Below are 12,768 nucleotides of genomic sequence, written 5' to 3'. Positions count from 1 at the left end.
ATTGACTGTTTCCAATTAGGATTTCAAGCTTTTTAGCCAGCCAGGGTTGGTGTTTCAAATCCCAGTTTTAAAGCCAGCCGGGGTGGTTGGAGTCAGACAAATTTGGCTTTCAAGTCAGGTGCGGGCGGCATCGTTTTTGCTGGTTTGCGCCTCTCAAGCAGACTGCAGTACCAGGCGCGGCCTCTGAATGGAGTGGGGGCGCGCTAGAGCGACATGGGAGCGTGCGTGGATGCTGTCTGTCCTAGGTGTGGTGGATTCTGTGGCGCTTCGCCTCCTTCCAGCATCGACCGACCGGGAGCTGTGGCCGCGCGTGTCGCCTCTTGGTCCGCAGGCGACACGACGCGCCTTCGCTCCGTCCCTCCCTCGCTCGCCCGCCGCAGCGGCTGCGCACACGTGGATCTCATTTCAGACGAGAGGAGGAGGAACAAAGTGAATCCTTTGAGGAGCTGTGAAGTTTCAAGAAGACAGACAGCTCGAGGTGTGACATGTGGAGGTCGTGTGTCCATTTTGGAGACATCCTTCCCGACATGTGTGAAGCATGCAGCTCCACGTCTGCTTGGTGCTCGTCGCCGCCGTCGTCACAACAGGTAAGCAAAAAAATATATATAATTATATACGTCCATTACCAACGTTTGTCTGCTCGGGTTCGTTGAGTCATGAAGACCCCCCCCCCCCCAAAAAAAAAAGGTTTCGTGAGTTAATCTGCATGAAGGGAGGTTTGGATTTTACACTTGGGCATGAACGCCCCCCAAATTCCGTCAGTCTGTTTAATTGGACTAAAATCTGATTCAACTCAAACTTGATAGATTCCAAAGATGAAAAAATGGTATTCATATTTTTTGTAATTGTCCATTGGTTTGTTTATTTCAATGGGACATTTGTAAACGTGTGTGAAATCTGACATATGAGCCTGTTTTGCTTTCACACATTGTGAGATGTGCTTGATTGTAAAGCAAACAAAAATGAAAACATATTTTTCGATTGTTTTTAACATCTAATATATATATGGTCATACACCTGTGATGTCTTAGATGATTTCAACCAATTCTGGTCAAAAAAATATTTGAAATACAGAGAAATAGTGAACGCTTCATCTTCTTCATGTACTTTTTAGCCATTTAATGCAAATCAAGTAAATCCTGATCAGATCCAGGTTTGAGGTCAACAGTAATTGAACAGGTTCCACTCATCTGCTGATAATATCCTTCAGGTTATCATTTATTTCTTGAACGTCCAAGAAGCCTTGCCTTGGTGGAGGTATCAACTCTGTAGCCGTTAATGAGGCAAAAAAGCTTTTTGTCTTGTAAGACTTCCATGATGTCCAATTAAAGCGAGGTTGCCTTTGATGGCTGTCCTAAAAACCATTGCTTCAAAGCAAAATGGCCGACTTCCTGTGCCCTTCACAGCACGGCTTCTTTTTGAGACATTTTCTTTCGTCTTGTCCCCAAAATAATAAGCAACAAAGTGACTTTAACGAGGTACTGACAGAGCTCGGGCCCTTTACGAGAAGGGCTGAAGCAATTCCAAAGGGCCCGGTAGGCTCCAGCTTGAGCCCGAATTCCGAGCACCCAAAGGTGATTTTGAAATCAGTAAAAAAAAAAAGCAATTTCACACCAGGAAGGAAGGAAGCAATTCCAAGAGGACCTTTCACTGGCATCGGCCTGAAACCTTCAATGTCACAATTTCCTACATTCTGATTTTTTTAGAATTTATACGATGTAGGGAGTCTCCTGTATTAAATATAAAGCGCATCAATAAGTAAGACTTGTTGCTATGCAGAATTCATGGAGGACACAGAAAAGGTTTCCCCAAAATGGCCCAAGAAGGATTAGAAAACAATTAGGCATATTGAGGGGTGTTTACCTATTCCAACCTTTTTAAAAATTGAATTGGATTATTTGTACATATTTATTTATTTTCTATTTTACTGAATTGAATTGAAGGATGTGATGCAAAATGGTTGCTTGTTAGTAAGAAATTGAGTTTGTGCGACCCAGCCACCTTGGATCACGAGAGTCGTCCTAATAACATTTGTGTTTTCACTCTGACCTCGTTTGGGAAAAGCCAAACATTCTGGAAAGTTCTTATCTTGGAATGTGTGAGAAAGAGAGCGTTTACTATACAAGCGAGAAATGTGTGTACGTGATAGACAGCTTTGTTGTTCTTGTCGTCCTTCATGACTTTCTCTCTCCAGTCCAGGAAGAGCCACGGAATTCCACAGAGGAGACACATTCCCACAGAGTCTTCCACAGTCCATCTCAGGCCGGGTCCGACTACACGAGCACACAAGAACCCAATGGAGGCTCTGGATCTGAGTCTGGTCCTGCTACGCCCCTTACCGGGTCTGGGAGCCATGATAGCGAAACTTTCCAACTTCCTGAGGAAGTTGAGAACAATGAAGCGGAAACATCTGTCAGCCACCTTCCGGAGACGCTGGTGCTGACCCTGAAAACCCAAACAAATCCGGGAATGCCAGAGGGGACGCGTGTGGCTCACACCTCGGGGCGGTCCGCTTTTCCACTCGTGACGTCATCCCCGACCAGATGGGCCCGCCCAGCGACCCCTGCCGGTACCACCGACACAGTTTATTTACAGAACCTCGGTCGGACGTCATCGAATGAGATGTTCGGGAAACACACCCCAGACCCGGTCTGGGGTTCAGACTTGTCACATAGTACCCCAAAAAACCTACGACTGCCAGATGCCACAGAGGGGACGGCACGGATCCTCGGTTCTAATCGGACCACGGGAGATGATGCCACGGTATCTGGAAGGACCCAGAACTCGTCAGGGTCGGAGGATGAAACGGGTACGCCCAGACTTTGGTCCCGCACGAGCGCCAAGACGGATTATGTGGACGGTATGGGAACAACGACCCAGGTCCTTGGATTGGGGGGCTCCCCGATAAGAACGAGCGCACCCGATTTTTTGACATCCTCAGGGGTTCTGGACTTGTCTGACTCTAAGAACCAAACGGGAACACCCCAGGTTGGAGTCCTGAGGGTTGGGGTCTCTGAGGATGGGACGGAAAGGCCTGGACTGTCCACCCACGAGAGTACCTTTTTGTCATCCAAAGGGGTTCCGAGCTCATCGGTGAGCACAGTGTCGGCGAGTTCTAAAGATGTTACGGGAAGGTCACGAGATACAACCCGGGCGGAGGTTCTGGATTTAGGCCTTTCGCAGGACGTGATGGCAACGCCAGAAATCCCGCCTGGTGGAGGCCCCATTTTGACATCCGGAGTTCAGAACTTTACTGGCTCGGAGGCAGCAACAATCGGACAGCTGCGGGTCTCGAACTTCGGGGACACAGAGGATTCGACGGGAACACCTGGCGACTTCCTCCACGGCCAAACCGAGACGGGATCTGCAAGGATTTTTGGTTTTGGGGGCTCCCGGAACACGGACGACAACCTCTACCCTACACCAACGACCCTGAAGAACCCTGCTTCTGTGTCTCCATCCCTCATGGACCTTCTGACCCAGGCCTACCCGAGCGCCGCCCCGACCCAGATCACACAAGAAACGCTGGTGACTGAGGAAAAAGTCACTCCGGAGGGCCACTCCGTGACAACTCGGCAGCTGAACACGGAAGTCCAGTCTGCTTCGACGCCTTTGAGTTCCGCCACGACCCACGTACCCAAAGTCTACGTGGTGCCGGACCAGCCTGCCACCATCAGAGGTGTGTGTGCCAGTATGGATAGACCAGTGTACATGTATAGACCAGGTTTTGGTTGTAACTTCTTTCAGTGGAGACTATCGAGCTACTGCTGCAGATCATTGTGGAAGATTCCAGCTCGGCTTCTGGTCCAGGCCTGGAGAAGGAAACGGGTGCTTGGGTGGGTGGGAGCCTTTTTAGCATTTTAGACGTGTGTTTTTATGAATCCCTCATTTGACGAATGAAGACCAAATGAGGAGGTCAAAGTGCGTGGATTTGGAGCTGAACTTTGCCGTTGCAGGTGGAACCTTACCTGCAGAAGGCGCCGGGGTTCCGCCGGATGTTGGCGGCGTGGGGCAGGTGAGCCAGTGGGCCTGCTGATCCCGTGAGCGGTGTGCCAGGCAGGCAGGCAAAACGCTTTTTGTGTCCTCTTCCTTCCCAGCGGGCGCGCTGTGCAGATGTTGCTGGAGTTCGACAGCGTGGGCGCTCTGCTCTGGCTCTCCAGCGCCTCCTCGCTACTGCGCCGGACGGGACTGGACGAGGTGGCGAGGCGGGGGAGGAGCTTCAGAGGCTCCGAGGTGGTCAACGTCACACTGGGAGGTTAGACCATCACTTTGATTCTGGTATCGGTAGGCACGATGTAGATCCGGCCGGGCGGGTTTTGATTTGACAGACCAAGAATGCTAAGCTAAGCTAAGCTGCGCACGTGTGCGTCGCAGGGCTGCAGGCGGACGTTTGCGATTGGCTGCTCGGGTGTCCGGCGGGCTTCCGCTGCATTTCGGGACCCGGCAACAACTACAGCTGCTCTTCCGACTGCCATTTTGATTTCTGCCATCATCACGGCGTCTGCACGCACCACCCCGGACAACTTCCCGTGTGTCGGTAGGCGCACGCACGCACGCACACATTCCCGCACAGGCAGTGATTTGAAGGCGTGGCTCCCATCAGCTGCCTGGTGGGCGAGGACTTCTGGTTCATGGGCTCGCGCTGTGACGTGCGGATGACGCGGGCTCGTCTGGTGTGCACGTGCGCGTCCATCTTGGTGGTGGCCGTGGCCGTGATCGGCTCGCTGGCCTTGGTGGCCGTCAGACGCTACCGAGCTGCTCTCATCCAAGCCAAAGTGGACCAGACCCGAAGCAGGTACTCACACACTTGCTGTTTTACTCCAGTCCAGTAGGTGGTGGTAGTGTATAGCACAAAATTGTTGGAAGCACCCAAGCTGTTTTTTTTTGTTTTTTTTTATCTTTGCTGCTATCTGCTGGATATGGCAGGTCACTACTCCACTTTTCTACCCACTCGCACCCCCATATTTTAGAATTTTGAATGTTATGTCATAATTTTTCTCAATCGAGTTCGTATTCATTGTGGATTTCATAATTATTTTAAAAAAATCTCCTTTACCTAATCAATTTGCTTCACATCGTTTTAAATGATTCATTGAAGTTTCCCAGCATCAAATGTCGCAATTGTGCTCGCAGCTACCGGCGCTTCAACCATTTCGACGAGCTGTCATCTCGCTTCTGGCCGCGCTCGGCGTCGGCGGCTTCCGTCGACTCGATGGACAATCCGGCGTTCACGCGCTCGGACGAGCTGCTGCACATGCGCGCTCTGGATCGGCCGTGCTGCTATCACGATGACACCTTGTCGCTGGCCTCCGCCTCCTCCGCCTGCACCGGACGTGCCACACGCCTCAACACCATTTACCCACACAGGTAGAGACACGCCACTACGTCCAAACCACTTGTTGCCTTCAGGGACAGTCTGACATCTCCATTTTCTATGGTTTGATCTCTTCATCCGAGTCAAGCGTTGCTTTCAGAGAAAAAAATGTGTGTGTCAGCTCTCAGTACGGTTGGTGCGGCAGCGAGCTGAGCACGGGCGAAGGCGTGCTGGACTCGGGCAAGGCCAGCGATTTGTCGGTGTGCAGCTGGCCGGTGGAGCCCATCCACTGGACGCCCTTCCCGCTCCTGCGGCAGCTGGCCGCCCCCCGGACTCCCCACTTGGTGAGTGGGGGGAAAAAAAAAAAAATCACATTTACTCAACATGCTGTTACAGCTGTGTGTCCCAAAATGGAATAAAATTCCCTCCAAATTCTACACGCAACATCTTCGCTCGCAACTTTGATTAAAAATAATGTTAGCCCCTAATGCTAACCGGTTAGCATCTATCAAGTCAGCCGAGGAGGCGAACTACGGTTTGCACTGCCGGGCTTTTTTGGGAGCTAGCGTAACTCCTCATGGAGTCAAATGCTACCGTCAGCTTAGCTTGTTTCTTTGTCTGGGATGTTCAGGCTCGGACGTCCAGGCCGCGCTCGTACTGCGAGGGCATGGAGCTGGTGGACATGAACCGCAGCTGGACGGCATGACTGGACCCCATCCGACGTGTGTGTGTGTGTGTGTGTGCATGAGCTGTTGAAAACTCAATAAATACTGTATGGCGTACTTGTGTGTGTGGTATTGCCTGGCACGCTAACTCCCTCTTTTGACACCAAGTAGCGTCTGTCTGTCCCAGGCGCTCCCGGCTCCCCCCACCCCTTTTGGCCATGTGCTGCGTGAAACCCAAAGCATAAAAGAGAAGTCTGAGCAACGGGAAAAGTGGCCCGTGCCCATCCAGTGTTGGCACTCAATGATGGAGAAAGGAAAGTAGCAAAGACGCTCCATGTTAGCTTCATTCCATATACGGTATTGGAGCCAAAAACCAGGCCTGTGTGTGTGTGTGTGTGTGTGTGTGTGTGTGTGTGTGTGTGTGTGTGTCAACATTCACATGCCTCACACTGGACTCTGCATCCACACACTTAAAAAAGGAGATTCATTCATTTCCTCACACTACTTGCTGGTCACATGACCTGCATAAGCAGCAATACATTCTTCTTCTTTGCAGTCATGTGACTTAGTCATGCTGATGTCTCCTTATATGGATGTCGTCCAAAGGACCAGCCTGGATGTGTGTGTGCGTGTGTGTGTGTGTGTGGATTTGGATAATTCCCTGATTGGCTTGTTCACCTTTTTAACCTCTGCTTGTAGACGACGCGCATGTGTGTTTGTGTGTGTGTGTGTGTGTGTGTGTGTGTGTGTGTGTGTGTGTGTGTGTGTGTGTGTGTGCACTTCCTGGATGCATGTCGAGGTGAAAGTGTGGTTTGAGGAAAAAAAAAAAAAAAGATCTACTTCCTGCCCCATGGCTGGCCATATGTCCTTATTAGGAACACGAAGGAGAGCCAGGCAGAATTCCTGCTTTATGGTCATTGTCCGGCCGCACTTTGAGGGTTGCAATCCCTTCACACACACACACACACACACACACACACACACACACACACACACACACACACACACACACACACACACACACACACACACACTTTGAGATCTTGCGTTCCCATGACATCACACAGCGATGTTGTCACCTGAGTTTGACACACCTGAAAGGAACTTAACGTCAAAATTGCGCCACCTCGCCTTTCTTCCTGAGCTGGAAGTGATGCTGACACATCGGACAGATTGTTCACCTTCAATTTCTTAAACACATAAAGCATTTTTTTTTAAACTGCTGTGTCACAATCTTTTGTTCAAAGTGGATTTTGGGGTGGCCATGGCCCCATACTCCACTAAAATAGATCCAGCCCTGCACTAGGGCCACATATTTAATCTGATTTTAATCAGGATCACAATTTTTGCGTTCCATTTAAAATTGTGTTTATTTACATTTAAAGGAGGAAATGGCCCCATATGGCCCCCAAGCCATAGTTTGGACACAGCTGATGTAACAAAGAAATGAAACCCGCAAAAAAAAGGACATTTTTGAAGCTCTGTGGTTTGGGCCTCATTTGATGTCATAAAGCATCCAAGGAACAAGTTGCAACAATGTTTTCAATTTCATCACTGGTTCTTTTATTTCAAACAAGGTATTTTAGGTTGCATAATCTGACATGTTTGAGCTTGTAACTTCCGCGTGTTTCTGATGAAGGCGGATGTATAAGCCCAAACATGTCAGGTAATGCAAGCTAAAATACCTTGTTTCAGATAAAAGAACCAGTCAAGTGATTGAGAAGTGAAAACAAAACGAACTTCGTACAACTCGTGTTTCCATTTGTAATGCTGCATTTTCTTCATTGTGCATCACCTCGGGCAATAAAAGGAAAATCAGCCCCCCATGATGACTGAGAAGCAACTTGAAAGTTTGTTACAGAAATCTGCAACTGTCTGAAGACGTTTCACAAGTTCCGAGTCAACGCGCTGGTGATGATGTCGCTGATAAGCCTCTGCTTGACCTTTGCTGCGGTTCACATCATGAAACATAATAAAAGCAATTAGCCATCACAAATGCTCATCATCGAGCTTTTATGACACATTCATAAAACATCAAAAGCATTCAACATCAATGAAAAATGCTCCATATTTTCCTTCCCAAAAAGTATTTCTCGAGATTTTACAGATGCTAACGTGTGGGGATAAACTAGAATCTAAAATAACTGTCAATGGCGATGAGTGCTGAGTTTTACATGTTGCCTGTAAACATGCCATCGTGTTAACACCGGGATCACTTTGCACTCTAATGTGTGTGTGTGTGTGTGTGTGTGTGTGTGTGTGTGTGTGTGTGAGTGTGTGTGTTAACCTTCCAGTCAGTGACCCCTGAATGAATCTGGTAACCCCCAGATGGCCTTTCCTACCATTTTCACTGAAACATCAATCAATTTAGCTAGAGTGCATCAGAGATGATAGATGTCAAGATATTTATCCCAATTGAGATATTCAGTCCTTCCACAGTCAAGTGTAGATTATTATTTATTTATTTTTTTACATACATGGTGGCTATTATTTTTGTTTTTACACTGTGATTTCAATAGGCGTGACTATCAAACTAAAGTGATTTATAAACAAAAAGAGGCCCGGCCACCTTTTGACTACAATGTAAAGATTTAGTGGGTTAGTCCATTTTTTTTTTTTTTTTGATGGGCGATCGGATCAAGCCACACCCATTGGACATGAGGGGACCAATCGGAGGCCGTCGTGAGCAAAGTTCTCCTTATATGGAGAGGGGCTGCAGCCCGAGGGGCTTTAAAAGCGCAGCGGCCAATCGGTCTATACGTCACAGTCAAGCTTCCAGGCTAGGACACGCACGCTCGCGCGTACCACGCAGCTCGCACACCCCTAACGAGACATCTCTCTCTCACACACCCACCCACACAGGTAAGGAAGACTTTTTGTTCCAAATGACATTTTTTTTCTCTTCGAATAGCTTAAAAGACACCAATGTGCTTTGTGACTTCTCCTTTGGACTTTAAAATGGCTTTTCCCCGGCGTAGTAGTGCTAGGCTAGCGTGTTAGCATGTTAGCTCGTTAGCTGCTGGGGCGTCAAGCAAAGCGCTGACGCCGCTTTCAAAGAGGCGACGTTCGGCTTGGTGACGCAGCGACGACTGTTAACCGCTGCAGCTGATGACGGAGACCTCTGCGCCCTCTCCCCTCCCTCCCGTCCGTCCCTTAATCGTAAAGCAGACTCTTTGAAGGCTTTGACCGTCATCGACTCTACCCGGCCGGTCGCCAGGATCCCTTTAATACGCCAGGCATCGCATCGCCATCGTCTCCCCACCGGCTCGGCGGCTAGACAGATTACAACAAGTGGATTAGCTCCTAGATCACCCACCGCTTAATCTATCTACAGCATTGAGCAATTAGCGTCGGATTTGGGCGCTTGATTTGATTCACGAATTAAGAATTCTTTTTTTTGATTCGCTCGTGTGCAAGGTGAGGAGTTTGGCAATATTTGATTATTGGAAAAGGGACCGTTAAATAGATGAAAAATCTCATTTAGTTTTGTGCTTTGATTCAATTATGTACAAAAATCGAAAGTTTTAATGTGTGTTTTACAAGTGAGGGGTTTAATCCATTTATATCAGTATCTAAAATTGTTCAATTCCAGATTAGTTAAAATGATTTGTTCTTTTTAGTTTCGATAACCAACCTTAGATTAAATTATTTGAATTCAAATGTTTGAATTTATTTTAAAAGATAAAATATTTCTAAAATAAAGTGTCAGATATAATCACTGTAATATTAATCAAATTCCGAATGAGATCACAAAGTTGTGGTTTAATAATTCATTGAGTGATTTCTTGATAAAACACATGTGCTAAAGTTGAGGGAAAAGACAACTGAATGCGAGAAATAGTGATGATGTCACCGTGTTGCATGTGGCCCTTGTGCCCAACCTTGAATTATTCAGCATTTGGCATTGAGAGGGAGGGAGTGGCCGCATCTGCACTTTGCAGTGGTTGTGCGCCGGCCGGCCGGCGCCTCACTTTTTCCTTATATGGTCACGACGGGACCCCATTTGCCTCTTTCTTTTGGCTTTGGCGCTACTGCGACACCCAGCAGAATGAGACTCTCAGCTGCCGCAGCTGCTGCCGCAGCTTCATCCTCACACTTTTGCTTTTCTTATCCTCACAAAATCAATTTTATTTTTGTGGACATTACAGAAAAATGGAAGACGAAATTGCCGCCCTGGTTGTGGACAATGGATCCGGAATGTGCAAAGCTGGCTTTGCGGGAGATGACGCCCCACGTGCAGTCTTCCCCTCCATTGTGGGACGGCCCAGGCATCAGGTACCCTAACACTCTCCTCAAATCAACGTGGACACTGCTTTGAAATGTGCCAGGTTTGGATTTTAATATATTTTTCCCCGATTCTTCCGACGCCAGGGCGTGATGGTTGGCATGGGCCAGAAGGACTCGTACGTGGGCGACGAGGCCCAGAGCAAGAGGGGCATCCTGACCCTCAAGTACCCCATCGAGCACGGCATCGTCACCAACTGGGACGACATGGAGAAGATCTGGCATCACACCTTCTACAACGAGCTGCGCGTGGCCCCCGAGGAGCACCCCGTGCTGCTCACCGAGGCCCCCCTCAACCCCAAGGCCAATCGCGAGAAGATGACCCAGGTGCGGGCAGGCTCGCGTGCTTCTGGTCTCGCTCTTTTCCTTTTCTCGCTCAAGCTGTCTCCTTGAACTTCCAGGTGTCCTCTTTCCTGAGCTCTCTTTCCATTTCCATCTCTGCGGAGACTTCAGGTTTCTTGTGTGCAAGCATTGCATGCCAATGTGCTCAAATTGAAAACTAATGTAAAAAAAAAAAAAAAAAAAAAATTTAAGTCTGGTGACAAGCAAGGTCTGGGCAGTGTAGTTTTCCAAATTGTACTATAACCGCTATTGTGCAATATTTTACTTACCACTAGGGGAGCCCATGCACCATACTATGCGATGGATTCCTCAGCATGGTGTTATCTTCTGTCCTAACTTGGCATGATGGGCAAGATGTGTGGACTAAACCAACGAGAGTCATTTTGTGCTCATGTGTGCGCTCCTTGTTTTCAGATCATGTTTGAGACCTTCAACACGCCCGCCATGTACGTGGCCATCCAGGCCGTGCTGTCCCTGTACGCATCTGGCCGCACCACCGGCATCGTGATGGACTCCGGCGACGGCGTCACCCACACGGTGCCCATCTACGAGGGCTACGCGTTGCCGCACGCCATCCTCAGGCTGGACCTGGCTGGCCGTGACCTCACAGACTACCTCATGAAGATCCTCACTGAGCGTGGCTACAGCTTCACCACCACTGGTCAGTGCTGCGAAAAAAAGTTATCTAAAAGAAACAAGTTCTGTGCAATTGCTTGAATCTTTCTTTCTGTGGTTGTGGTGATGCAGCTGAGCGTGAAATCGTGCGTGACATCAAGGAGAAGCTGTCCTACGTGGCTCTGGACTTTGAACAGGAGATGGGCACAGCCGCCTCCTCATCCTCTCTGGAGAAGAGCTACGAGCTGCCCGACGGACAGGTCATCACCATCGGCAACGAGAGGTTCCGCTGCCCCGAGGCTCTCTTCCAGCCTTCCTTCCTGGGTAAGCCGCATCTTATTAGCCCAAAGTCCCCAAAATCCACAAACCTAACTTAACGACCTCCACGGGCAGGCATGGAGTCGTGCGGCATCCACGAGACCACCTTCAACAGCATCATGAAGTGCGACGTGGACATCCGTAAGGACCTGTACGCCAACACTGTACTGTCAGGCGGCACCACCATGTACCCCGGCATCGCCGACCGCATGCAGAAGGAGATTACTTCCCTGGCCCCCACCACCATGAAGATCAAGGTAACGACCTGTTTATTATCTGTGACGCGCCGCTGCCTCTCAGCGGCCAGCGTGAGTAACATCTGTCTTTTGCACCTCGGCAGATCATCGCTCCCCCCGAGAGGAAGTACTCCGTTTGGATCGGCGGCTCCATCCTGGCCTCGCTGTCCACCTTCCAGCAGATGTGGATCAGCAAGCAGGAGTACGACGAGTCCGGCCCCAGCATCGTCCACAGGAAGTGTTTCTAAAGAGACTGTCGGGCGGCCCCACCCACACCTCTTTGTCCCCCCCCAACCCCACCTCCCTCGAACACACTGCTACCAACCGAAATGAGTGGCTCCCATCAACACTGTCTGCTGAGCCTGCAGCACCTCCTTGACATCCCCCCCCCCCCTTCCCCCATAGAGTTTGCTGAAGAGCTCTGCAGGAATTCCGGAACCCCACTCCCACCCTATCCCCACCCACCACAGGCAGTGTGAATGTGAGGAATATGAATTTTTTTTTTTTTGTGTGTGGTTTAGTTTTCTTCAGTTTGTTCACCACCTTTATTTGCCTCTATGAAGGTTTCCAACTTCTGCTGGCGGGCTTCTCCTCTCAGCCTGGCAGACATTTCTCTGTCAGTATTGCTTGATGTAAATTATGTCATCTGTTTGTTTTTGTACTTTCAGCCTTAAGATATTTGCTCCAGTTTTTGTCAATATGCAAAAATGAGAGAAAAAGACAAGAGCTACTTTGTAAGGTGGTGGTAGAAAGAAATGTTTGTACATGAGGCTTGCCAAGCTTCTAGTTACATGACAACCCAATAAAGCGCACATGTCAGATCTCTTTATCTCACTTTGTCATTACTTTACTGGAAGTTGATGGTTTTGGCTGTGTACAATCAGTATGATTATCATTGTTTCATACTATATTTAAAATCGTTGCATCGAGGGAAATATAAATTAGTCAAATATAGTGTGCAAGAGTTTTAAATGGTAACCATGCCAACTGAAGA

The 12,768-nt window shown here is 48.8% G+C and overlaps 2 protein-coding genes across 3 annotated transcripts; both read left to right on the top strand.

The window, feature by feature from the left end:
• Nucleotides 1-248: 248 nt before the first annotated feature.
• vap (vascular associated protein) lies at nucleotides 249-6,094 on the top strand. Of its 2 annotated transcripts, none has more exons than XR_015066145.1 (10): nucleotides 249-587; nucleotides 2,195-3,679; nucleotides 3,748-3,836; nucleotides 3,957-4,015; nucleotides 4,098-4,255; nucleotides 4,375-4,537; nucleotides 4,604-4,795; nucleotides 5,134-5,367; nucleotides 5,458-5,658; nucleotides 5,946-6,094. XR_015066145.1 is itself a non-coding variant. In XM_085913217.1 (10 exons), the coding sequence occupies exons 1-10, from the start codon at nucleotides 539-541 to the stop codon at nucleotides 6,018-6,020; spliced, it is 2,667 nt and encodes an 888-aa protein (XP_085769343.1). In that variant the 5' UTR covers nucleotides 249-538; the 3' UTR covers nucleotides 6,021-6,090. The 2 variants fall into 2 exon arrangements, 1 of the variants encoding a protein (XP_085769343.1); XM_085913217.1 differs by having other exon boundaries at nucleotides 5,496-5,658; nucleotides 5,946-6,090.
• Nucleotides 6,095-8,720: 2,626 nt separating this feature from the next.
• On the top strand, nucleotides 8,721-12,603 carry actb1 (actin, beta 1). Its single transcript, XM_085912868.1, has 7 exons — nucleotides 8,721-8,841; nucleotides 10,128-10,254; nucleotides 10,351-10,590; nucleotides 11,020-11,266; nucleotides 11,353-11,544; nucleotides 11,614-11,795; nucleotides 11,879-12,603. Exons 2-7 carry the CDS (start codon nucleotides 10,132-10,134, stop codon nucleotides 12,020-12,022), a joined length of 1,128 nt encoding a protein of 375 aa, XP_085768994.1. The 5' UTR covers nucleotides 8,721-8,841; nucleotides 10,128-10,131; the 3' UTR covers nucleotides 12,023-12,603.
• The last annotated feature ends 165 nt before the right edge of the window (nucleotides 12,604-12,768 follow it).

The sequence above is a fragment of the Syngnathus leptorhynchus genome, chromosome 5 (genome assembly GCF_054491065.1).
Source record: "Syngnathus leptorhynchus isolate UIUO chromosome 5, UIUO_Slep, whole genome shotgun sequence".
Taxonomy (NCBI): Eukaryota; Metazoa; Chordata; class Actinopteri; order Syngnathiformes; family Syngnathidae; genus Syngnathus; species Syngnathus leptorhynchus.
The sequence above is the reverse complement of the archived record's forward strand: the minus strand, read 5'-3'. Positions and strand labels throughout refer to the sequence as shown.

Excerpts from the sequence above, each read along its gene's own strand:
- actb1 (XM_085912868.1), top strand. The coding sequence starts at position 10,132 with ATGGAAGACGAAATTGCCGCCCTGGTTGTGGACAATGGATCCGGAATG. Across the intron at positions 11,267-11,352 it reads CTACAGCTTCACCACCACTG|CTGAGCGTGAAATCGTGCGT; the intron begins GTCAGTGCTGCG and ends GTGGTGATGCAG. Across the intron at positions 11,796-11,878 it reads CCACCACCATGAAGATCAAG|ATCATCGCTCCCCCCGAGAG; the intron begins GTAACGACCTGT and ends GCACCTCGGCAG.
- vap (XM_085913217.1), top strand. The coding sequence starts at position 539 with ATGCAGCTCCACGTCTGCTTGGTGCTCGTCGCCGCCGTCGTCACAACA. Across the intron at positions 4,538-4,603 it reads GGACAACTTCCCGTGTGTCG|CTGCCTGGTGGGCGAGGACT; the intron begins GTAGGCGCACGC and ends GGCTCCCATCAG. Across the intron at positions 5,659-5,945 it reads CCCCCCGGACTCCCCACTTG|GCTCGGACGTCCAGGCCGCG; the intron begins GTGAGTGGGGGG and ends TGGGATGTTCAG.